The 27005-nt window shown below is 39.9% G+C and overlaps 1 protein-coding gene across 1 annotated transcript in view; it reads right to left on the reverse strand.

Moving 5' to 3' along the window:
* The window catches only part of galnt18b (UDP-N-acetyl-alpha-D-galactosamine:polypeptide N-acetylgalactosaminyltransferase 18b), an 81237-nt gene extending 55910 nt beyond the window's left edge, over positions 1–25327 (reverse strand). The window contains exon 1 of the mRNA XM_035164954.2: positions 24452–25327. Coding sequence (XP_035020845.1) covers positions 24452–24689 — 238 coding nt within the window. The 5' untranslated portion in view covers positions 24690–25327. The remainder of the gene's footprint in view (positions 1–24451) is intronic.
* Between the last annotated feature and the right edge of the window lie 1678 nt (positions 25328–27005).

Here is a 27005-nt window from a genome sequence, read left to right on the forward strand (position 1 = left end):
TTGATGAAAATAAGGCATATTTAGAAAACTGATATTTATTCAGTATTTATAATAATAAAGGATAACATTCTTGACATCCCAAGCCCGACCAACAAATTCACGCAGAGTTAGAACATACATGTTGGTCTACGAGCTGCTCTTACAAACTGACTGAGACCACGTCTTCACACACTTTCACTTTATATGATGTTGTTATTCTCTGCTCACTTGACGAACCCTCTTCACCGACAGTAAATACAGCTAATAACCAATTAGTCTGTTACTGGGTGGGAGGCTGCGCCCACTGCTGTATAGACGCCGTATAGGAATCTGAGAGTTGCTCCGAGGGAGGGGGGAATTCTCTCATTAGGACGCATCAGTAGTTGGCACGTCACGCTGACACTTTCCTCTCGAAAGAAGAGAGGGGTGCATGGCTTTGTCTTTCTCTTTGTTTATTCCCAAGAGGGGATATGCGGTGGCAGAATTTAGGGAGAGGGTCATGTTTACTTGCAGCGGCCTTTGTCATCTCTACCCTTTTGTTCATCTCTCCTCATTAAAGCGCTGAAATCACTCGTACTCGTCAGAAGGGTACAAAAGCTTCCTTTGTGCTTTTTTCATCCTGGAGGAGCACGATCCTCCTCTAGAAAACCCAACATCATTAAATCCATCAGTTTCTGAGCAACAAGCTGCAATATTTTCCTTCTTTTGAACAACAGACAATATTATGAGACGTTATTTGATATCAAGCTCCGGACGTTTTACTCCTGCGCCACATTTCTCATTTCCACTGTTCAACTTGAAAAGATGGATTTGTCATTCCATTAAATCCAGTCAGCTGAGATGCCTTTTCTATAACCTTATATCTGATCTGACTTCCTCTGCACTCAGCCTCCGTGTATTTTCACTTTTTATTTTGCAAGTTTCATCTGCGCCCTGCGTTTAACACCAGCCGTCCTTCACAGGGGTTGTTTTCTTTATAAAGGGTGTCGCCTCGTCTCAGAAAAGCACTCATCAGTGTAGGATATAAAGCAAAGATATTTCCGAGCGTTAACCCGAGAAAGCAGAAAATAAACTTGAAGGTATATGACAAAAGCCCAGGGTGAAGAAAGTAATTAATCTAGCACACAGGGAATTCATGTTTCTGATCCAACTACAGTTATTTGCTGGTGAGGATGTTTTAAGGGGGACCTCTCAAATATTCAAACCAAGAAAGAAGATTTTTCTCTTTTAACTTTTCCATGAAAACAATTTTCTTTAGTTCACTGTACTAACACATCTGGACGATAGAAGTCACAAACCATGACAATAAGAAACACAAATTGAATAAAGAAAACACAAACACAACATCTGAACTGTCACTGCTTCCATTTTCAAATAGTTAAAGTAATGAAAAATGCAGGAGGAGCAAAATGACAACAGAGGTCTTCATATATTTCATTATTGTTTTCTTGACTGTCTATTTGAATAGTTAAGCAGAAACAACTCTCAAGCTAATGTGTTCATGTATTTGTAATGGTGAAATAATGTTAAAGTTCTTGGTTTAGCATGAAGACTTTTCTTAATGAGCTCTAAACATAAAGTAAAGCTGTCATTAGTGTTGCCCTCATCAACCAAAGTACTGGACAATCTGAACAACCGTGTAACATTTAGTCCTGATCCTCTGAGTAGATGTTGAGACATTTGTCAAGATAGGTGAACATTTTGGACATTGAACCTGAAGACATTCTGAGTGTGTGAAGAGAAAGACGTAAGCTTATAGCAGACCTCTGTTTCCTGCCTCTCAACTCAACTTAGTTGCATGATGGGTAATGTAGGCGTCAGGTCCTGCCAAGAAAGACAAATGTGTGGAATAAAAAAAGGTGCATCTCTGGTTCGACTGTGCCACAATCCAAGAGCTGCAAAAAGGTTTGTGTTTAGGTTTGTGTAAAAGAAAATCAAGTGATTGACATCTTTCTTATCGTTTTTCCATTTTTGGGAATTACCCACAGGAATGGTGGTTAAATATAAACCCAGGAGGAAACTGTTGACATAAGTTACATTAAACTACATGATTTAAACTTTAGAAAAACTTGGCTATGGAGCAGCATCAAAATCAGAGCAGGCGTGCTAGTCCATCAATTTGATGAGAACATATATGAACAAGGATATGAACTGCAAGTCAATAAGTCAAGGCCTGTCAATTATTGACAATAATATTTCTCAATAGTTTACTATGCCTTTCTAGCAATAAATATAATGTCTGCTAAACAGTTAAAAAAAAAACGTTCACCTACAACTGCATCACTCCATGAAGACATGTTTTAATGAATAGGAAAAGATCTTAAGCTGTGTGAAGGTTTCTGACATTCTGTGTTTAATATTTCACTGACAAGTAGCAACAGAATTTTTAAAACACTGCCAAGTTTGTCTTTTTCTTTCTCGCTGCATGTAGAAACAGAAGTCTTTGCTCTATATTAATGAAGCCTACATGGATTTGGATGACAGACGTAGACATCCAGTATTTTATTTTATGTTTTGTTTTTGATCATGGCCACTGTTCGTGCTGGTACGGGGCATATATCAATTATTCAGGTGCAGAGATCCTTGATTTATCACTTGGGGAGTTTGGAGGGAAATAAGCCACAGGTCACTTAACAAACGAAGCAATTGTGAGCCTCTTTTCAAGTTGTTAGTCATTGCAGGTTCTGGTTGTAATGCTCTGCCCCCGATGGAAAAGCTGATAATGTCAGAAAAATGTACCTTTCACGCTGTTTGCACCGTGATGAAGAGGAAATGAACAAAACTTTTGAATGAGTCCTCTGACGTTCCATGTTTGGTGCATTCGTCTGTCGCAGCTACTGAGCTGCTCACTTTAAAATCACATCTACACAGAACCTGGTTTCTATCATCAGGTTATAGAATCAAAGGAACCTAATTTCCCCAGATACATTTCTTCTAGTCACGATATATATGCAACTGGGTTTCATGTATTAAATGTACATGTGCATAACGAAACGCTGCTGGCTCCATTTCAGTAGGAGAACTCAAAGGCTGCGTTTTAGTCTGAACGAGCAGAAAAGTGCAAAAGAGATGTTTGGAAACGATCACAGCCGCTCGTCTCCGATCACATGACCCCCTTCCAGAAGAGAATAACCAGCATCAGCCTCGGCTACCAGTGTAGAACACAACATGGAAAATCAATTACAAGCTTCACTGATCCTGTTGTTCTTGTTAAGAGCAGAATTAGAATTCTGCATTTTACAATGACTCAACTGTTGACATGTGAGGAAGCAAAACGACTTTTAACAATCTGCAACAATTCCCGTCTCCAGTGGGACCTGAGCACGATGTCTTCAGGCGCGTTAGTATGGACGGGGATTCAAACTGGTACGGAGTCAAAACGCTCGTGTGGACAGAAGTTTGAAAACGCTGTAATGTAGTAATATGGATTATAATAATTATTAGGGTGTGGCAGGTAATCAATGAAGGAAGGAAACCAGACAAAGACAGGAAGTAAAGTGAGATACACAAGGAAGTAACCTTGAAAGTAAAACAGGATATAAAGAACAAACGGAAGAAAGAAAGTGCAAACAGAGATTCGAATCAGAAAACCAAACACAAGGAAAACAACAAAGTAAAAGAGTCCAACAAAAGATCCAGACAGAATCAAGACAGCCTGATCTCTACGGGCCCCAGCACCAGCATCAGCCTCCTGACACACAAACTCTGTGTCCAATAAATTAGATTTACTCTGAAACAACAAACATGTTTAGAGGTAAAATATGATTCCACTTGAATCATATTTTTTTTAATCAAAACGTTGCATATGGTGATTGAGAAAACACATTTGCACTTTCTGAATGGAGTCTCTAAGAGACAGTGTTGCACACCCACTCGGCTCCGCAGGCAGCTACTTGTATCATGATTAGACATAAACCGTGCTTCCACAATTAGAAAGGAGGTTAGGGAAATATCTGATTATTGAACTGCTGCCTGTAAACACAAATTTACAGTAACAGGTGTATGTCAATCATTGTTAATTTCCCTGCAACAGTCTTTCTTGTGTGCATGCATGGATTCAGTGTTTTGGTTAAAGAGAACGTTATTGGGAAACAACTAAATACAAACTTCAGGTAGATTCAATGCTGACATGTGTGTGTTCTTCTGTGGTGTTTAAGGATTTAACAATAGCAAACTGGATGTGGAAGAATAATTAGCAGAACTGCTACGAATTTCTAATCTAAGGCAAGATGACAGTTTATTGATCCCACTGTGGAAATTGGCTGCACTTTCCTGCTTGTTGGCTCCTTTGACTCAGGTTGGACTGCACGTCGACTTTAAAGAAATCACCTCTATTAAACAAAGAAAGAGGTTTCTTTTTTCAGCTGCAGGGAAATTAGGATTGAGACACAAACCCTCACGACACATGGAACCTTTGGTCGGGACTTTTTTGTATGAACAATAAAAAGCTGCAGAGGACAAAGTTCATTTCTGGGGGATGTAAAAGCTGCAGAGGGGAATTTCTGCATCTAAAACAACTGCGATATGAGGGAGTCAGTGCTCTGGGTTTAAATCAGTGGCGGTGATCTAGAACCATTATTGTGGCTGCAGAGGCTGACAAGGAAGTGAAGTGAGAGAAAGTGAGAGCAGAAACGGGCTCATGGGGTAGATACACGCTCAGATGAGTAATGGTCAAGCTCTTAAGGTTTGATAACTGATGATCCATTCTCACCATCTGCGAGTTAGCAGAAGGGCGGGACCACGATATCAGTCAAGTTATTGTCATTTCTGTTCAGAGGACGAGAAATGACCTGCAGGTCGACCTGTGATGGATGGATGGAGAGATGGATGGAGAGATGGATGGATAGATGGATAGATGGATAGATAGATAGAAGGATAGATGGATAGATGTGCTTCTTTGTTAGTAATTTAATTCTCTAACGTTAGTGTTTTCTTTGTTTGAGATGAAATTTTGCAGTTGCACAGGCCTGAATGAAACATGATGCTCCTTGATATTTGCAAAATGAATACATAGATTTCTATCTTACCTTGTTGAACCGTTTCCAACAGCGCTAACCTGAGGTAAGATGCGCCACACTTGCTTTTCAGATCAGTCAGTGTCTCTTTTTGTTGTTGATGCCCTTGCCCTTCTTGGAGAGATTTTTTTTAATGAGCCCTTTGAGGTTTTGTTTTTTATCTCATCTGTGTTTTTTTTGCCTCCTTCCTTCTGTTTAATCGCTTTCATGTGCACGTAAACATGGCGTCCTGTAAATTAAGAGCGGTGGAAATCAAAGACGAAGGTTCAGAGAGCGAATCCAATACTTTGGTTGAAGTCAAACATTTAATGGGGAATAAAAACCAAGTAATCGATAGAAGATGTTAAATGTTGTAAAAAAAACAAAACACAAGATAGAACTTTTGACCAATTAGCATCTTTTCAAGTGTTAAATGCTTAATTTTCAAAAATAAAATAAATACTGTAGGTTTATCCCCATTTAAAGTTTTAACATGTAACAAAAAAAGCCTTAACACCTAATTTTTTCTTTCTATTCCTCATTTATACCACTCCATCATCACATGAGATCATTTACAATGCACACACTTAGTCTGTATCATTTCCAGGCCACTAAATATCATCAAGGCTAGAAAAGATTTGCCAGTTAAAATTAGAAACGCTCAACATTTAATAATTCTCATTGATGTACTGGTCGACTTCTGGGCGAGGGAACCAGAAGCCCAAAAATGCCTTCTCACTTATATCTAAGTTTTCCTGTAGCACTAAAAGTATAAGTATATATGCTAAAGTTATTCAAAAGTTCAGTAATTATTATGTTATTGACAGTAATATACAATATCACTTTTACGCCAAATTTAGCGATGCAGGTTTTTAAAACGTGGGTAACCTTTCCCATTGCAGACAAAAGCCAGATCTTAGTGGTGTTAATGGGTTTTGTGACCAGAGGCAAAAGTAAAACCTATTACAAGATGTGTTTGTAGTCCAAAATCGACTTGAAGAATATAATCAATACAACATGGTAAAAACCGAATAAATAAATTTCAGAAACGTGGAAAACAAAAGCAACTTTGACACAGTATAAATGCATTTCATAATCACACGTGTCATTAACCTCAGTCGTATAAAACCCCACACCACAGATGCAAGTATGAACTGGCGTGCTCAATCATGAGGAAATGGAGAAAAATAACCTCAGGCTGTTTCCACTCGCAAGACCAGCTGGCTAAATGTGTAGTACCTTTCATATCCCCCGTTCAGGGTGAAGAAACGAGCTAAAGGCCAGTAATGATGCTCATCATGCCTCTAGTGACAGACGGCTGCCACTGGTAAACATTAAAGTGGAACATTGGAACAGTTGTGAATCTGGGAAACAGTTTCATGTTCAGGGGAGGAAACAGATTAACGTTGAAATATGAAATTCACTTCAATATTTCTAAGACAATAGAAAGCATGATACTCTGATGATCTCTATTGTGCAAGTTATACCTTATTTTGGAAAGAGGATAAACAGTTTTTGAGACATTGAAATAAAGTGATTTTGTCCGTTTTCACCAAGCCCCCGTAGCACTGGTCATAGGCTGTACAATATTTGTCAAAAGTTTAAGAGCAACAACATTTTTTTCCTTATATAACCTTTTTACAGAGATTAAGAAACTAATCAATTTGCAACTTTCCTGCAGCGGTGGAAAGAACCTACGTCGTATTAATAGAGTTTTTTTGTTGATGGTTTTCAAATCCTCTGTCTCTTAACAAACTGTAACTACCCCCTCTGATGCGTTATTTGGAAAACACAGTACTGCAGGAAGTAGTTCTGTGTATTGCTACAGTGTCAGAATGTTAGAGGAAAGGAAAGAGCAACAAAGGAAGACAGGCTGGTTGGTCATGGATTCATCCCACAGCAACCTAATGACTCAAAACATGAAAAGAAGAGAAGCAGACATGGAGTTCAGATGATGGAAGAGCAGCCCAGTCTCCAGACTTAACTCACACACAGCTGGTTTAGACAAAGCGGACAGAATACAAAGCAAACTACAAGTGCAACTTCTGCAACAGTGTTGGGATGAACCTTCTGAACAAAATGTGATTTTTCCTCCATGATTGTGTTTGGCTGCTGGATGAGACCAAAACTAATTTTAAATCTATAAACATTGAGGTCTTTTTCACACCTGAAAGTATGGACCAAGGTTCATGTCTTTGTTCCTTTGTAAACATTTTATCTGTTTAGTTTAGGTGTCACATTGCAATTTAGGGAACACAGTGTATGACATATGTACATCATGTCCTGATCACCTATAAGAGTCTACCATGACATTGATTAGTTTGTAGATGGGCGTGCGTCTGACGTCCACATGTTGTCAATTCGGTGGGTGTAATTTTGTGTTTGAATAGAGAAAATGAATGAACTGGTTAATTTCATTAATTGGGATATTTTTCATTAGTGTATTATTACTAACATCACTGGTAGTATTATGGAATCATTATGGTATTACTACCAACATCACCGACTTCAGGCGCAGTACTCGACAATAATTTGAATGCACCAAATTAACATCCTTATCTTATGCTATTGTTTAAAGCGCACCACCTCTTTCGGTCGGGCTAAATCTAGGTCTGTTGGTCCGAACCGTGGTCCGAGGCACCTCTGACACCTAATTTTTGGTTCAGACTTAAAGGTTAAGTGTGTAGAATTTAGTGACCCTAACCCTAACCCATCTGGTGGTGAAGTTGCTTGTTGCAGCTGAACACCCTTCATCTCAGCCTCCCCTTCCAAACATGAAAGAGAACCTGTGGGAGCCTCCAGTTTACATAAAAACTCAAAAGGTGTTTACTTTGTCCAGTCTGGACTACTGTAAAAAAAAAAGATGGCAGCCCTTGTAAAGAGGACTTGCTCCTGATGTAAATAAAGTATTTAAATATAACAGGCCCATTCTAGGATAAAGTCAACAACAATTTGTACAGTTTAGATGAAACACACTAGTAAAAACATCAATAGGATTATATTATATTCAATTTCTGCCAATAGATCCCTTTTACCAAAATCTTACACACTGAACCTTTACCTGCAATGTCTGGACCAAACTAGGAAGGTGTGAAAGCACCCTGAGACATTATACAATTATACATAAATATTTTGCACATTTAAACAGCAGCTGGAATAATAAAACCTTTGGCAAATAGAAAACCTTTCACAACATTCAACATTTTGGAGGTCTCACCCTATTTAACAAGCTCGGTTAACTACTTGGAAAGTGGTCGATAGCTAAGCCTTATTTTAGTAAAGTTCCAGTAGAGATTATGGTTTGTTGACATGATTTGAATGCGTGCTCATTGATATTTGTAGCTGTAACAGACTTATTATTACAAAGCAGAGGTTGTAGAAGTGCAAACTCTGCACTCTTGGATAGTTTAACTCAATACGACCACAAGTCAGAACGAGCACCATGGATATACATTATATAATGTGACAACTTTCTTTGTTACTACTTGAAAAAGTAGCTACATATTTTGTAGCTGTTTGCACCTTAAGGCGCGGTACGGACAAACTGCCTCAGCACACCACTCGGAGTTAACCCACCAACCACCAGTTAATGTTTTATTCCCCAGCAGGGACCAAAGCAGTATTTCAGCCTGTGGAGTCACAGCGACCGCTGACAAGTCCAGCGAGTCCATGTGTTAAACCCCAGGCTGCTGATTCAGAGGCGCTGGCAAAGGAGCCTCTCAGCAATATGAAGGTTTAACTGCAGATGTGTTCTTACATTTCCAACGTCACCAAAAAATGCTTGTTTTACATTCTGCTCTGTACTCGTTACAACAGGACCGTTAGGAGACCATTTTATCTAACTTTAATTCCAACAACAACACAATGAGATAAATAATTAGCTCCAAAACTCTGCGCTGTGTAGCAAAAAAGTGAAAGAGCCTCGTCCTTATCGCTGCACAGCAGATGCTCACAAACGCACATGACGGGGGAGATTTTTGCACAGTGCTGGTTTGCACCTCTGGCCGGGCAGACTGAACGGCTGCCGGCTGGTTGCTGATGGCAGCCACTGGCCACTGTACCAGGCTGACAAAGCGCTGCATGGCGGCCATAAACCCCTATCATGTTTTGTTAGAAGATCCAAAAGCTTTCCGAAAGCTTTTAGAGTGTAATCTTATAAAAGGGATGACAGGGTGAAGCAGCGTTTTACTGTCAAAATCACATTAAATATACATTAAAGCAAGGGCTGTCGACATGGGGGGGAACATTGGGTCAGCTATCTGGGGCCCTCGGTTGAGGAACCTTTTAAATAAGCTGCAGGAATCATTTGCCAAAAATATATGTGTCAAAACTTTTCAGTATTTATGAGTCACATGAAAGTTTGTTGTTTTTTCTTCCTATTGGGTTGACGACAATTTCACTTTCCCTCCCTGTGATGCAAAAAATGCTTTGTTCTGTCAAGCTACTCTAAGGTAAAAATATGTTATGAGGCATTCAGACAACAATGGTGCATCCATTAAGGCAAACTAGGCAATTACCTGATGATCAAAGCCAAATGGGGGCTAAGATATACGAACTGGTGAGGGATAAATCAGTCAGGCTGCACCATAGACAGAAACCTTCTTTGAGAAAATTGTATTTCACTATTGAGAACAATGAGTTATTGGTTTGGGCCATGTTCCATCTCCTAACATGGAGGAGGGTTTATGACCTATGCTGCAGCCAGCTACCAGATGGTAATCAAGGCGTGTTGGCTTTACTTTCGGGGAGCAGTCGTGTTGTCCATCTTTATATAAAGCCTATGCACTGCACCTGCAGCCATAGCACTTGTTCACCTCTGGAGAGTGAGTTAAGCTTTATATGCATCTGCTCTCTTGTTTTTTAAGTTTCCAATCTAGTGATTGATTTAATTTGCTTGTGCATTTAATGTGTTAGTATTTTACAGAAACTGGTTTATAGGAGAGGTTTGCACTGGTATTATTTAGACTGAGGAGCTGAAATTCAATTATTTGGAGAAGCTACAGCATCATGACTCTGCTGTAAACCAGGTTATTGCAGTTATCCTGCAGACCTGTGTGCTGCATTATTTGTAAATGGATCCACAAAATGTCGACATATTCCCCCATGCGTACTTTAATATTGTTGACACTGAGCACGTGGGATGGGTCTGTGGAGATCATCTTGTTCAGGGCATAAGCGTAAATTAAAGCCCGAGTATAGAAATATTAAAAACACTGTGATATTAAAATCCAAGTTCCTTTTTCTCAATGACTTTCATGGATTTGTGAATCAAAAAATAATAACCTGGATCACTTTCTTTCTCATTTATCGCAAGAGTAATTGAGACACAAGAGACACATTGAAGTGTGACTGCATGCTGCAGTGAACACTCTACAGTATACACACCTTAAGCCAACATTTCCAATAACAACTAATGCACCTCCTTCAGAGGACTACAGATGGTAACTGACAGTGGAGTAAAGAGATAATTCTGGAGCTGTGATGCAGCAAATGTTGTTTTCCTCAGTGTATAATTCAGCTGAGACATCACCATGCAAATAAAAACCAACGTCTGAGTATTATCTTTTGGGAGAATGTGTAATGACTTCATTTCTGCACCAAATCGCCTCCTTAAAATGGATTGGATCTATTTTTGTTCAATGCATTTGCATTCTAGAGGCATTTGTGAATACTTGATGGCTTGCACTTGCACCAGAAGAGGCACAGACAGGCAGGGGATGCTGGTGCAGAGCTTTAGGGCATCAACTGTTCCATAATACCACCAAAACCAGTTGTGTCTTCATGGTGTTGTAAATCTAAAGAGGATGGGGATCCAGAAAGAGAATAAATTGATGCTGTCACTAGTCCTTAGATTTTCTTCTTCTTTATCTTTTTTCCCTTAGTTTTTTGTATTTCTAGTCTCTCCAACCCTAATGCCTTATACTGAATATTATTTTAGGAGCAGTATCTGAATAAGAGCTTTGAGCTTCTCTCCTCTTCTAATTTAGCTTCTGTTTAGCTTTATATTGTTTGAGCAAATGTGAATAGCTTACGATGTATGACATTTCTTTTATAACCATTGTTGAGTTTTAATGTGCAACATTTTGGATAAGAGGACTGAAATCATGCAGTGATAAAAGCATAATTATATGCAGTATAAGTGGTGTTTGGTAGTAGCAGCAAAAAGAGACAAGTAAACTTGTTTTAGGATTAAAAGGTTCTACAGCCAAAAGAGACTATTTCAATTGAAAAAGAATATTAAATTGTCTGGTTGCAACAGTTATACTGAGGCTGCAACTAACTATTACTTGAACAAACATAATTTTCAGGTCTGAACAATGTCATAAAAGAGTTAAAAATGGTTTTGGATTGTGAACTGAAAAATATTCAGTTCACAATCGTAAGACAAAGCACAAGTGAGAAATCTTCACATTTAAGAAGGAGACATTTCTGGGTGTTTTACATAATAAATTAACTATTGATTTGTTCTAAATTAATTTAACTTTACCTGAGTCCGTCACAGTTAAAGCGACGGATTTGTCCTCAAATCATCACATCTAGTTTGTAATGAACAAGAGGCATAATGAGTCAGAAATAACAGAGGACAACTGAGTCATGTAGAAAATCCAGATTTCCAGATACTCAGATGATTTTTAATTGTCAGCAGAGCCGTAAAGTGTATCCAGAGTTGTGGGCTGAAAAGTTTGAGTGGTTTGAGAACTTAATGGAGTAAAACACTTTTACAACCTCTTAATTTCAGAAAAAAATATGTAAATTTTTTTTAGTGGTTTAGACCATGACGGAGCCATAAAAACGTCAGGAGTACAGGAGGAGGATCTCACTTTGGACAAGTAAACTTTAATAAGTGATTTAACTCTATAAATGTTCTGCCTAAAGCTCAAGTCAAACAGGGATAAAATGAGCTATAGGAGTCTCGTGTGATTTAAGATGTTTTGCTCGTACTTTGTGACACATTTTCTCAGACTGGGATCTGAGTGCGTCTGTCTTTATCTCAAATCTGCGGGAGGAGATATGATGTGTTGTATTTACAGCGTTTCTAAGTCATTTGTGTGGGTGAATTTTTGCAGGGTAAAAAAAGTGCAGTTGTATAAAAAGGTAAAAAAATGAAGCATGCGGTGGGGATAAGAAGCTCGGATCTCTGTAAAGCCTCTCCATCTGTTTTTATGCGCAATTTTAAATTGAAAACCAAAAATGAGGACATTTGAATAAACTGTTGAAATATCACAAAAATGGAGTTTCTCTTGCTTATTTTCATTCGAATGGAAACTCCATAAGAAAAGAGAAGTTCACTTTAAAGTAATTGCTCAATTTCCACTGTAATTATTGGTGGGGTAGTGCAATAAATGTAATCTGCGCTCTGGATGAGTAAGAATCACTGCTCAGTACATGTCATATTAAAATGCCCGTGTGGAATAAATGTTGTGAAAATAGAGCTTCTTGTTTTCTTTTTGCAGATCACAAACCTGTCAGATTCTACAGGACGAAGAAAACAAAACAACCTCAGCAATTATTCCAAATCACAGGAGGACCCTAAGTCGTCATTCTTGTCCTGAGTAAACAGAGCTGAGCTGTAATAAGCTGCAGAGATAAGAAAAGTAAATAAACTACATTGGGTACATTCAGACACATGTTTGTTGTTTGAGTGACCAGTAAGTTTTTAAAAGGACGAAACCATGTACTGTTGTTATTTCTGAAACAGGATCTGTGGCTCGTCAGTGCAATGCTTTGTGATGGATAACGACAGTTCCGGTTTAGTCTGTATAAGCAATGGATTAATGATGAGTGAAGGTTGGGAAAATGCATTTTGATAGAAGATCTCAATTATAGTTAGCTTTGATGGAGCTTGTTTCCAGGCCGCAGTAATTTACTTCTGTCTTGTTGCGTCTCATCCTGTGATCCGTCTCCACCCTCCCCCGTCATAACCCCACATCACTAACAGCTGACTCGATAAAGATGAATCAAATACGGACTGTTTAACTCCGCCGCCTGGTACGTATCCACATGGATCTGCTGAGTGGGAGAAAAACGCAGTATCGATCTAATGCATGAAAGATGTTCCTGTTAATGTGGTCGGGTATGGAGGTTAGTTAATGTGAGTTTATTGAATTTACTGAAGAACTGAAGAGATTAACTTTGATGGCAAACGTGAGCTGCACATTATAAATCTGACATTAATGGACGCTGACTGCACCAGGCACAGGCAGTCTTCTTTAATACCTGTCATGATTTTGTAGGATTGTGTGCAGATTACACACTTTAAATGTTTAAAGAGATTACACTAAAAATTAAATGTCAACTATTTTGGTAATCGATTCATTGTTCAAATGACCAACAATACCAATAATTACCTTTTTCTAGTTTCCAGACGAAAATGTTGAGGTTTTTCTGACTTTGGGCTTTAGCCATTTTTAATTATTTAATCACATTTTATTGGCAAACATGATTCAACTGATTAATGGAAAGATCATCAACAAATTAGCGGATCATGAATGAATATGAGTTAGCTGAAGCCCTATGTGTGCGTCACTGCTAATTAAAGTGAAGCTGCATATGAAATGATCATTGTGTTACCACATATGTAAGTTTAATTGTGATGCGTTTTGCAGTAAAGAGGCATTGAATTGCAAAAATGGGATATTGTTCAAATAAATTTTCTAAATGATCAATGAGTAATGTTTTTGTTTTTTTTTATTGCAAATAAGATGTTAACGGGTGCATGAGTTGCAAAGTAAAATAAAGATGCCCAACAAACCTGTGGAGTTCATTGATCTGGACGACAACCTCTGTCAGGACTTAAAAATGTGGGATTTTGTGGCTAAATGGAACATTTATGGTGAAACCCAAGCCAGGCCATAAATAATGATGGCATTCATAACTTCCACCCAGGTAGGTAGCAAACAGCTGTTAAAACTAGTTATATAAGTTGATCTTTTTTAAATGCACTGGTATCAGATCTCGGTATCGATGCACAAAGTTCAGGTATCAAAATCAGAATCAGGAAGTGAAAGCTATCGGACCAACTCTACTGCACGAGAAAATGACGGACTCCACTTGTTAATCAGTAGATGAAAACATCTTGAACATAATGGCATGAGTGTGTTTGAACCAGAGAACGCTTCCACTCTTGGTGCCATTAATTATGAAAAAAGAAAGTGCAGAGGAGCGAGACAAAAAAACTGCTGACGGAACTTAAAAGCACGAAGCAACAAAACACTTCATTTTGTTCTGCTGTTGCCTTAACTGACGACGCTGCAGCATCAAGACGAGGTTTCACAAAGGTGTACAAATATATTAAAGTGGATCATGAAGATACTGATTATCAGGGAAAATATAGGTGGCTTTTCTTTTTTGTTTTTACAAATATAGATTTGTATATCCTTAGGCTATAAAAGCTGGACTCTGACTAATGAATCAGCAGGAGTATGTTGTTATTACAAGAAAATCTATGAGGAAAAAAAACAAGAAAGGATTAACTGTTTGATTACATAATAAAATCACATAAGTGAGTTTCCAAACAGTTTGTTAGCAGGATTACACAAAAACTAGTATGACCCAAGGAATAAGATCTTATTAATTTTTCATGTGGATCCATATTAGGACATTTATTTTCACTTCCTTTAAGATTGAGAGATTGAGTGCATTTTTCAACATATTCATTGATTTGTCAGGGAAATATTTGTGAATCTTGATGAAACAAATCAGGCATTTTTAGTCGAGTGTGTGGGTTTGGTGCAGATCAAACTACAAATCTGGATCTAGTGGATTTAAATGAGAATGACAGTAGAGCAGATACCTTTACCGAGGCCTGACTGTCTCCTTAAATTCAATCAAGCTGCACCAAATTGAACACACTCATAGATAACAGTCTCATAGATAACAGTCTCTTTAATATGCCTGATTTTTACAAGATTTTTACATTTTTTCATTGTTAAACAACATTCTCATGATTTTAAAGAATGACTGGATCCGCTCCAAAAGTTAAATGGTTCTTCTTTGAACCCTACCCCTCCTTCCACCAAGTTTCAATTACATAAATTCTGCAGTTTTTGCCTAACCCTGCTAATTATTACCTCCACCAAGAAGGTTGAACCCAACAGACAATGTAGATCCAAAATTGCAGCTTCTTGTCAGTCTTATAATTATATAACTTCTGTACATTAAAACAATGGGTGCAAATTATTGGAACTTGTGTTTCCAGCAAACATAATATTTGTATCCGTCAATTAAAGTGAGTCTTATGAAGTGGCTGCAGTTTGCCTCTAAAGTCAGACAGAGAAATTATTGCTGAACATACAAACACACTGTATCAGCTCTTCTACATTCAAAATGCTGCGTTGCCTCGTGGAAGCATTTGGAAAGAAGCATCACAGGATCAGCAGAGATGGCTGATGCAGGTTTAGCACTTTTTTTAGGAAATGCCCACTCATAGATTTTGTAAAGACGGAGACGGAACAGATGGGCTTTGAGATTTTTCTTTCAGCTCATTTATTGAATCTTACTCATTCTTCTGGTCTTGCTTATATATGGAAAAAAAACGAAGTTTCTCATCTTGTGCTTCTATACAGTGTTGATATAAAAACCTTGATCTTTCCCTCATGTCAACTTAGTGGTTTGAATTGACTAAACATAACCACAAAATTGGCAGCGAGCACTTTGGCAGATACATTCAATATGGATGTTTCTTTGTTATGCTGATAAAAACATTATGAGGGCAGCATCATGCTTCCTACAAAATATATTGTAACCAATATATTTAATTAGTTGTATTTGAATGAATTTGTGGGAGACGAGGTTGGAAAGTTGAGAATTTAGATGCCAACGATTCACGTATTATACTTTTTTATTAAAAACTGAAGGAAAAAGCCGACCCTCATCCTACAGGCTGTCAGCAGTATTTGATAAGCTGATAGTGCATGAGTAATGTGTTTCTGTGTTTTGGAGACATTCTGTTACTGGTCAAAAATAATTGAATCCAGCTGTAAGTCTACTGGGAATATTTACAGTGTTTCTTAAACCAACTCCGAGCAATGCTTATCAATACATCATTGTGTATCAGTGTATGGAGATAAATGGCTTCCTGTCAACTTGAGCCGTAAAATAAATCTCATTCAGCCTTGGCTCAACCAGATTTACATCTGACTTACAATGGTTGTTTTCATACTTTTGTTGTGGCTGTAAAAAAGCGTTTGGGGGAAAAAAACTACATTTGCAATAGTGAACTGATCTATTTAGTGGAAATTGTCAAGGGATGACCTTTGATTCGACACTCTTGTAAGAGGCTTTTACGTGTCTAATTTATTCCCTTCATGATGATTTTGCCCTCTGGAGTCAGAATAATTAATTGTGTTCATTACCAAACATTCTCCAGTGCATATATAACCCTGCATTTCAATAGCTGCTCAATTTATTGGAATTACCACCCAGAATATCCCTGGGCTTTATATCAACGCCCCTCACCCCAGACTCTCTCTCTCTCTCTCTCTCTCGCTCTCTCTCTCTCACAGCAGCTGCAGCTCGGCCAACAGGGTGCAAACAGCAAGTGCTGGGAGATAAATCAGCCTGGTGATAAATCTACAGCAGAATGACTATAGAAAACACAAGTTACATTAATTTTATACGTATGAAGTATGAAGAGCGGTCAAGCCTGTTCTCCCCACTCTTTTTTCCACAGAAGCACAGTCACTGCACAGTGATGAATTCATTAACTTCTATAAAGGGTTGAGCTATTATAAGCACTTAAATATAAAAACAGATATTTGCCTGTCTCAGTGTCCCCAGTGTCCAGCCTGGCTGCTCATTGAAAATGCAAGTGAAGAATTTCTGCCTCCATAGCCGAGATAAAGAATATTCTCTCAACAACCATTTTATTTATCACATCATCTTTGAACAGTGACGTCGGACGAATGACTCAGCCAGTCAATATTAAATATTTGCTAGTCTCATACCTAATGCATGGAGACGTATAAATCAATCAATATGTCATGTGAAACTGCATATCAAAGGAATAAATCATTTAGAAACAGTGGTGACTGTAAGTTATTTTTCAACTGTACATATTGTACATACATACACGTGTTACATCATCCAGTGGGCTCGGTCACAATTCTTTAATAAACACATCCTTAAAAATGTTTTCCCATGTTATGTGTTGATTTTTACATATTGGACCCTTGCTTGGTTCTAAAGTGACAACGTCAATGTGGTTCAATGTTCACGTTCCCCTTAAGACGAATGACACTAAAAAACACACAGTAACGTTAAATGTTGGGCCTGTTCAACGTTGTTTTTCTTAAACTTCACCTTGGTTGCATTTGGCCATTCTCTGTCAGGAAGTTATTCATTTGGAAGACAAGGGCACATTAGGAGGCCTTTATCTAAGCACTAAATATGTTCAACAAGACAGAGGATGGAGTGAAGCAGTGCACAGGGAGAGTTCTAGGGTGTTCGAGGTGTTGGGAGAGGAGGTTCTTTTGGAAGAGAGGAGTCATCAAGAGGATCTTAAAGATAGAGAGCGACACCCCTGCTCTGTTAGCATTTACTAGCTCGTTCCACAATCAAGGAGCCACGGATGAGACCAGTCTGGAGAAGGATTGCCTCACAGGGCAATCGCACTCCAGGCGATCATCATTGGCAGCCAGGGACGAGCACCGGAGTGACATGTGCCCTTTTAGGCTGATCGAACAGAAGAGACGTGGTGCCACATGCTGAACCAAGTCATTAGCATTTCTTGAGAACAGGTAGGAAATTAATTAGGGGGCAGAAAGTTGCCAGGTAGTTATATTCTCCCCAAAGGAGAGTTGGCCCACTGCCTGAAGCGATGGGATTTGTTCTGATAAGACAGAACTATATTAAGTGATATTGAAAGTATTCATTTAATGAGCACTCTAGTAGATAGAGCTATAGAATCTAATGAGCCCAGTAAAGCAGCTATGCTACATGTATTTTTAAACTTGAGAGAACATTCAATATAATATTGTATGTTTAATATTGTAATTCCTCTTTTAATAAGGTAGAAAGTGGTGCTGTTGAATCGGACTATATTATATTGAATTGTGTTTCTAATGTCTAATATCTTATGTAGTATTTCTAATTATGCTCTGCTCATGTGCATGGAGAGAGAAAAATATCCGAAACTCTCATATATACATTAAATCTAGTCCAGTTCTACAACCTCAATAATAAACATTTCTATTAATCTCTGATATCCAGGATTTATCTTTATCGCTTATCCTTAGAAGGTCACAGGGGGAGGGGGAGCCAATCAGCTGACATGGCAACAGGCATGGTGCACTGTGAACAGGTCACCGGCGTATCATAGGGCCAATATACAGAGAAGAACAACCATTCACACTCACATTCAGACAATCTGCATGTCTTTGGACTGAGAGAGGAAGCGGAGGAAACCCCAGCAGACACAGGGAGAACATGAAAACTCCACACAGAAAGGCTGGGATTCAAACCGGAAGGTGACAGTGCTAACCACTACGCCACCATGCCGCCCTGAGCTCTGACAGTTCTGAATTGTTCAATTGGATTGTGTTAGATTTCACATGTGTACAAAATGAAATATCTATATTGGTCTTCTATATCCAGATAATTTCTTCAACTAGCTGCTGGAAACTTCACCTCACCGTTGTGCCTGTCACTATCAGATCCAGTGATTGCAGATGCAGCCTCCTCCTCCCCAGCAGCAGACCCCAGCTGTGTGCCTTCATCACCTGCCAGAACATGTGTCCCCTATTCACCTTCATTCTGACACTCAGGTTCTGCCTTCTAGTCACCTGCCTGGTTCCATTGAGCCACTGTGACCCAATAACCTGACTAAAAGTTGGGGTAAATACCCCCTGTCAACATAATACATGAAGAGGCTCCGTCCTCATTTACAGTGGTAAAGCAAATCACAAAATATTCATCATCACCTATTATAAATAAATCTTCCCCCATGCTGCTTCCGTAAAAAATTGCTAAAAAAAGCAGCGTCTCCACCTTCACCATAGCAGCAGGAGAGAAGTTTGTTGCGACGGTCTCCTACCTGCTGAGGTGACAGGATCTCAGAGCAGCCAAATGATTTTCTTTTTCTTGCAGAAGAAAACACACGACAAATTGAAACAACCCATTCAAAAAATTAGCTGGTCTCTGCAAATGAAGCCCAGGAGAGGTTTTTCCTGGATTTCTGCCGCACTGGAGATATTTGAGTCAATACACTGCCTTGATAACTTGGGCTGCCTTAATCCTTTTTTCACGCCTTTAAGACGCCCACTCAGGCATCTTATATTTCACATTGTCATTCAAAACTTTAGTGAACAGAAAAGAGATGATGGGGATAAGGGTATTTATTCTGTAAGAAGCAAGGGGCCCTTCCTTAAAAAACTATATGAAAACTGTGTTTTTCAAGTTTTTTCTCCCAAAGAACTAAAGACTGAAAAACTGGAAGTATGTATGAGGCTAACTTGTGCTTTCCTGAACTGCATACCATAGTCTGCATGCACAAACATGCACACGCACACACACACAATGTGTATTTCTGTGCTTCCACCTCTCTTATTTCTCCCTATCGCTCATTTATTCTACTGCTGTATTCATTGTCACTGTGGAAAATCACATCAGATAAATAGCCAAATATAATTGTCCTCTGAGCATCGGCGGATGTGCTGATTTACTGAGCTTCTCCACTGACATGATGGGTAGATTTGCTTGAAGCCATCACGGGAACTGTCACCATCATTTACAGCCAAATAAGCAGTGTGTTAATGACCAGTTCTCGCAGGCCTCGTGGCCTTTCAGTCGCACAACACACTGGTAATAATCATCTTCAGAGGTCAGAGCCAGACAAGCTGCCTCTTCCTGAACTCATCTGAATAAAATCTCTACTGAAACAGCAGCCAGTCATTGACAAACATCCGACTTCAGACTGTTTTCTAATAATGCAAACGCTGTATTGAAAGTATCATTATCCGATTTTCACATACAGTTTTGAATGTTTTATGATTTGTCAGCATAAGCAACTGCTATGAATCATTTTCATTATTCAACGGAGGCATTAAAGTGATTTAATTCAATTGAGCAAATATAATGATGAGTGGAACAACTGATGAATCAATCACAACAAAAAAGTGAATCAACTGTTTTGATGAGCGATTGCTTCAGTCATTTAAAAAATTCATTTTGCTTTCTAAACTGTGCTGATTTTCTGTTTCATAGTTGCCATCTATGACAGTAAATGAAAAAATGTCTTCAGTTTTTGGGGATAAACACAAAACACTATGATCATTAAGAAATAATGAATAATAAATTAAAAAGGATGAGGGCTCTGGGAAATTAATTCTTCTCTGTTTTCTTTCTTTCTCTTTATTCTTTTTTTCCAGTCCAGAAACTAAATAAAGAAAATAAGCGATTGATTGTAGAGTCATTAAAATAACTTTAACTCACTTTAATTAAACACTTCTCAGACTTATATTGGTGGGAGTGTAATTGTATGCAGCAGCTCGTGTCAACAAATACCAACACAATTAACAGAAAAAAGCAGAAAAAAACACAGTTGATTATAAAAATCAAAAGTAATCAAAGGTAAATGTGGAATTCTGATAATAAACTGAACACCTGGATAATATATCAAAACATGCATAGTGACTTAGCTGCACTTGAGGCATACAAATTCCATATTGGGTTACTTAATTTACTGAATATGCCAAAACTATACAGAATAAGCGCTTTAATCATTATTTTTCAGTCACATCATAACACCATAACCTGACAAGGTTCCCTGCAGACTCTCTCCAGTGTAATAGAGTGAGGCTGCAACATTTTTTCACTCGTTTTTTTGTAGCATGAAGCTGAGAGTGTAGCAAACAGCCCTCATTGTGGGCGTGTGGGAACCTGCTCTGTGCAACTACCCAATAAATTCTCCTCGGCTGACTGTGCTTAATACAAGAAGAGGTTCAGTCAGGTTTCTGCCGTTGCCATGTTGCTTTGTCGTGGTAACAGGCCACTTCATCACACGGTTACAGAGGTGAAATATTCCTGCACCTTCCACGGGTGGGAAGATGACACCAGAGATTTCTCAGCTCCCTCGGCTGTCCACCGTGAGTCAGCTGGAGTGAACGTGAAGTGTTGCTCTGTGGTGATTTGGCCTCCACAGCACTTAAACTGGGTGAATCATGTGTCTGTGTGATAGGGCTGTGCGATACGACCAAAATCTCATGTCCCAGCAGATATTATTTCATAACGATAGAGATAACTACTCGTCCACCTCTTTGCAGATTTAAGTTTTTACCGACCACCATCTCCTTCCATCTTGATGATTCATACTTGCCATTTAGCCTCTTGTAACGTCAGAGTTTGGAGTTAGTTTTGAGCACTCGACTGAACTGCTGGGACTCTCTCTGTACTGTTTCTGACGTGATTCTTGTGTAGGTGGTAAAAGAGGTTAGTTTCAGTCTCTTGTGGGGACGCGTCAGCAGCATAGTTTGCAAAGAAGAGTTCTCTGGCCTGTGTTAAACCAGGTCTACGTGGGAAAAGTAGGTCTGTCAGGTACGAGCTCTGCATTTAGTCTTGGCTGCTCAGAGTCCTCAGTGTCACGTTCACTCTCCTCCAAGTGTGTCTGTGTTGCCGTCACGCACATTTCCTGCCTGCATCCATATTGTGTGGAAGAACACAAAGTACCTTCTAGGTGATGACAAATATTGCAGTAAAAGGTGATTTGTGGAATAACGGAATAAAGGAATAATATGAAATGTACTATCTATGTAAATTACCATTATCATTTTGCCGACCTCGATATTGCCCGTTTGCTTATTGTATAGCGACCAGTGTTCGATCACGTCACTGCCAACCTATCAGAGAGTTCCTTCATTTATGTTTTCCACAGTCCCCAATCTGTCAATAATACAATCACAACCCCAGACCACAGCCCCGCTTTTTCTGAACCACTATACGGAAGTGACCTGTAGGCAGCAGAGCAGTGAGAGAAGAGGTTGGAGAGGAGAGGATCGTCTGTTTTACCTTTGCAAAAGTGTGTTGTTAAGTTTGTGTGTTGGGATCAGAAGACTCGTCTCTAAAGTCGGAGTCATGAGGGAATCATCCGGTGGATTGTTTATTCCCTGTAGAGTTTCCCTAGCTACCGGTTGAAGGCCAACGCCATATTCCCACCTGACTAACCGACTTGACCTTCTACGGTACCGTGAGTGTCCTGTACATATTGTTTATAGATGACATACGACATGGATGCTGGAGATTTGTTGCTTTGAGAAGATCTGTGGTAAAACCCGCAGCGAGTTCTATTTGCTTTAGCCCTGATTTAACTGGATTGAACTGAATTGTGTTTTGCTTGTGGTTGAGACTGAAACAGACTTTCTACCGACACGGACTGAACTCTGGACGCTGAGACTGTGGGGGACAAAAAGGTCTTAAAATGACAATATTATCTTTTATCGCCATTATTTCTAGGACAATATATGGAACAAAAATAGTTATGGTGACAGGCCAAGTGATTTTGTGAGTCATAGGACTGAATCGGATTATATACAATTCCTGCACTTGTCCCACAATATGATTTAAGAAGGAAATATTTTTAGAGATGTCAAAAGTGCACTAATGACTGTGTGGCTCTGCCCAGAGCTCACTGGCTGCTGATGCCATCAGTCCTTTACAGACTCAGACTATGGGTGTTTATCTGCAGCGGTTTCATTCATATCAATTATCAGGGAAATCCAGGAAACATGATTCATACTTGAAGTGACAGGTCATTTTGTTGGAAGTATTTTTTTAGTCTTGCAAATATGACATCAACAGTGTCTTCCAGCATTAGCCCCATGGAACAGACTTAACAATGGTGCTGCACTTCACATCTCAAAAAAAAAAAAAAAGACAAACACAGAGACTCACTGTTGATATTAATGTGATTTCTGTCATGTCCCTTAAAATTCATGTCAGGGGCCTGGAGACACCCAGGTTCCTCAACTAAAATGAGTACAAACACCACAGAGCAGCCGTTAATGATGCTGGCTATCTGTGTTTGAGCTCATGAGAGATTGAGTGCAGAAGGAGTGAAAATGTTTGATATGCATGACTCTTTTTTTTTACCCAAACTAATTACAGAATGGGTGTCCTAGTTTTAAAAGTGACATAAGAAGACAATGTGCCTCAGCTCGTTTTTAAAGGGAAGCGTTCGACATTTGGGGGAAACACTCTTCTTCTCTTTCTGGTGGAGAGTTAGACACAAAGAGAGTAAAAAAAGAGAGGATGGAGAGAGCGTGTGGATGCGTCAAAATATATTATTTACTTTGATTTACTTGATTTTATGATGAAGCGTGATGCCTGCCCAAGTGGGAAATTCATTGTCAAAACATTTCTCGAAAATGCGAATGTTTTTTAAAGCACAGAAATAGAAGAAACACGTACTCCGGAGTCACCTGGGACATGTGAACAAAGCTCCACCCAGCAGAGGCCTGTGGGCGCCAAGGTGAAATGGAGACCTGCCTCCAGGAGGAATGTTTACTCAAGCTTAGCATCAGGCCATAGCGCTCAAGGAGCATGTGAGGATTCCTGTCTGCATTTTGTTTCTCTGCACCACCACTGTGCCATTAGAAATCAGGACCTGCCCAAAAATGACCCCCTCCCCCCTCTCTCTCTCTCTCTCTCTCTCTCTCTCTCTCTCTCTCTCTCTCTCTCTCTCTCTCTCTCTCTCTCTCTCTCTCTCTCTCTCTTTGTGATGACAAGAATAGCTCCTGTAAAGACACACACAGAAATTAACAGTGTGCGATCGAGCGTGTGCTAACTGTACATGGCGCGTGGAGGGAAAAGGCAAGAAGGAATTCGAGAAAGAAAAAGGGATTCCAGACATTCCTAAAAGAACAAGTTCAAGTCAAATTACGTACGAGGTGCAGAGAATTAGCTCTGACAGCTTAATACGTAAACCCAGCTCAGTCAGATATGAAATTCGACCGAAACACTTGCTGCTGCATGCAACTTTATCACATGATTGACTTGTGGCTCATAATAACGATGAGGATGCTTCATGCTGCATGTTAAGGTGGAGTGTAAAAGATGCAAGGGGCGCAGAACATGGTTTCAACAAAACCTTCATCAATTAACCTTAAAAATGAATTCAACAGAATGAACAGCTATGTCGTTCATAGTCTGTTAATCAGAAGATGGATGATACCTACTTTGCAGAGTACTCAACCATATACGTTAATAGCAGAGATACTACTTGTTAAATTGCAGTAAATCTACTCAGCTCTTGTATAAGCAGCATCTTTATCAAACATGTTGGGTTGCAGCCTCTGTGTGACCCTCGTGGGGACATTCAGCTTTGTCCTCTATCACATTACCCAGGTGTAGATCAAGTTCCTGCTCTGTCCATCTCACACTAAACCTTATTAATCCACACTTGAAGTCAAGTGTGTTCCTGAAACTTGAACATGGAGGTGCCCAGTTCTCTTCCAGCAGTGAGTTGAACAGGTTAATGGGTGCTTTACCTTGTATGTGCTGGTTGACCACATTCTCCAGCCGATCGAGCCTCTCCATGATCCGGAGAGTGTCCCCTCTTTTGTCCCCCTCCAACTTTCTCTCCGGCAGAGGCATGGGCACTTTGATGTAAATGTTGGCGATGTAATTAGTTACCCATCCCACATAGAGCAGGCACACGATGTTGGTCATGCCGCTCAGGATCACGCATGTGGACACCAAAGTTTTGGTTCTCCTGGTGCAAGCCATGCCGACATCCCTCCATGCAGCCTGCGCTATCCCGTGACACCGGAGCACAGGGCGACAGCCGCCCGCACAAAAACAAAAGGAACTGGGGGATGAAGTTAATTCCAGCCGCTGCAAGATCCGAAAGCGCCGAGCCTTTGCCTCAGATGCGCCTTTGTGCCTGAATTGTTACGCAGGTAATGTCAAACATCTACAGGTGAAGCTTCCCGCTCCTGCTCCAGTGCGAACCTGCGGCGGATCCAGCTGCATCTGAGGCTCGAGGAGGAAGGAGAGACACCGAGCATCCTGCTGCAGCCAATGGGAGGGAGGGTGAGGACTGACAGCCTCCCCGCTGCACGCGTCCCCGCTGCGCACTGGCTCACCGCGAGAGTGGATCCGACCGGACCGGCTCCACGGAGCAGGGCGCGCGGGCTCCCAACACGGTTCTGTTGGCACGACACACACCAACTCTGCACATACTTCAAGTCTGATCTTTCCTGCACAATCTCCGAGAGTTGATTTGTTTTGTTGTTTTTTTTCCAAATACGCACGACACTTTCTTGGAGAGATCTTTTGAAAACGAAGCTGCAATACTGGATCAAACCACGAGATAGAGGCAGCGGGGCTCCGTGAGGAAATCCCGGTGCGTTTGAGGGGTCATGTTGTGGGTCTGGCTCTGGTCCAGCTCTCCGTGAGACGCACAGGATGCAGAGGGGAGGCTGCTCTCATCTCATATGCGTCTGTAATTAGACCAGCGCAGGAAAAGATAGCAGGCGGACTAATTACAGCAGAAGTGCTCCAAGGGAAAACATACTGCAGACAAAGTGAACTGGAGGAGCAGCAGTTTAACCCGGTGACGCAAACGTGGTGCCTTGTCTTTACCAAACTGTGAATTTCCCTCCCAGAGTAGGTACAGGAATGTTTTTATTATGGTTCTGGAGTGTGTTCTTTTTATTCCTGTGGCCCAGGAGGAGAATAGAGGCTCATTAAATGGCACGGCTACAAGGGGAAAAAAAGCTTTAAATGCAGCCATTGTGAAGAGGATTGTGCCCATGTTCACTCGCAAAGTACCACGCACTAATTCTCATATCTGCAGGAGTGTGCTCGGTGCGGCAGTGACTGGATTCTTTGTATGTGCCAGCTGGTTATTTTTCCCAGCCTGTGTCTCTGAGGCAGTGTCTGACTTGTCATTTATTGCAAGTCATCCTCCTACTCTTTAACATCAAATCTTTTTTATTATTTATCTCCCAACTCGCAGTTACTGACGACCCACGAAATGCACATGAAAGCTGCAGCATCTGAAGGAATGTCAGGCCTTTTACTTCTTCCACTGAAGTTCTTGATTGTGTCTTCAGAGTGTTTTTCCAGTATCATCTTTGCCGGATGAATATTTGCTAATAACAGCTTTTAATTGTCATCCAATCTGCAGCTACAACACAACAGGCTGCCAGAGCGAAAGCATTATCATCAGCGACGATAAAATAAATATACTGTCATCATAATGCATGATTTTTACTTTTTCATTTAAATGAGCAGCATTATTTACCACATTTCTTCTGGATGACTGCAACGTGTTTTCAAAGTATATTATGGGAAGAAAACACGGAGAAACTTCTTTGTTTGCCACGTTATCCACAGGCACTGACTCTTCAGAGCAAATTGGAATTGAATCGCCGTCTTTGTAGTCGGCTGTTATCATACACCTCCATTACTGAGCACGGTAGACAGGAAGAAATCAGTTAATTGAATTGACAGCTGGAAATATGCCGCCTTTGAAAAAAAAAAGCTCAACTCCAATGCACATCAGTGCACATTAAAAACATGTGAGTGTAAAAATAATTTGTTCCAATTTATTTTATCAGACAATGAGCATCAGCATCACCCCTTATTACCCTTCCCTGTGTAATCCAGATGTAACGACAGAACACCTCCCTGGTCCTGTCTCCTCAGCAGCAGCCATTTATGACTGTGAGATGATCAATGCAGGAGCATGCTGCCCATTCATCTCAGCTAACAGACCTGCCACAGTGAAAAAAGGTACTTTTGGTGGTTTGCAATATGAGAGGGGCTTTTTCTGTATTTCAGTTACATCGACATGATGAAAAGTGTTTGCTCACTTTTTCTGCTCGTTTAATAACTCAAGAGAATCTACTGGAAGTCGATAAACTATTTGTGGGATTTTCAGCCACCAAATTGGTACGAATTGGACCAGTCTTCTACCAAAAGTCCTTCCATCAATGAGGTTGATCAACAGAAAATGTGTATACTTCAGTTAATGTTTGAACAGATTAGAAATTATTGTTCTCAGCCAAATATGATCCCTGTCAAGTGAAAATCTCC

This window comes from Hippoglossus stenolepis, chromosome 1 (genome assembly GCF_022539355.2).
Source record: "Hippoglossus stenolepis isolate QCI-W04-F060 chromosome 1, HSTE1.2, whole genome shotgun sequence".
In the NCBI taxonomy this organism is placed as follows: Eukaryota; Metazoa; Chordata; class Actinopteri; order Pleuronectiformes; family Pleuronectidae; genus Hippoglossus; species Hippoglossus stenolepis.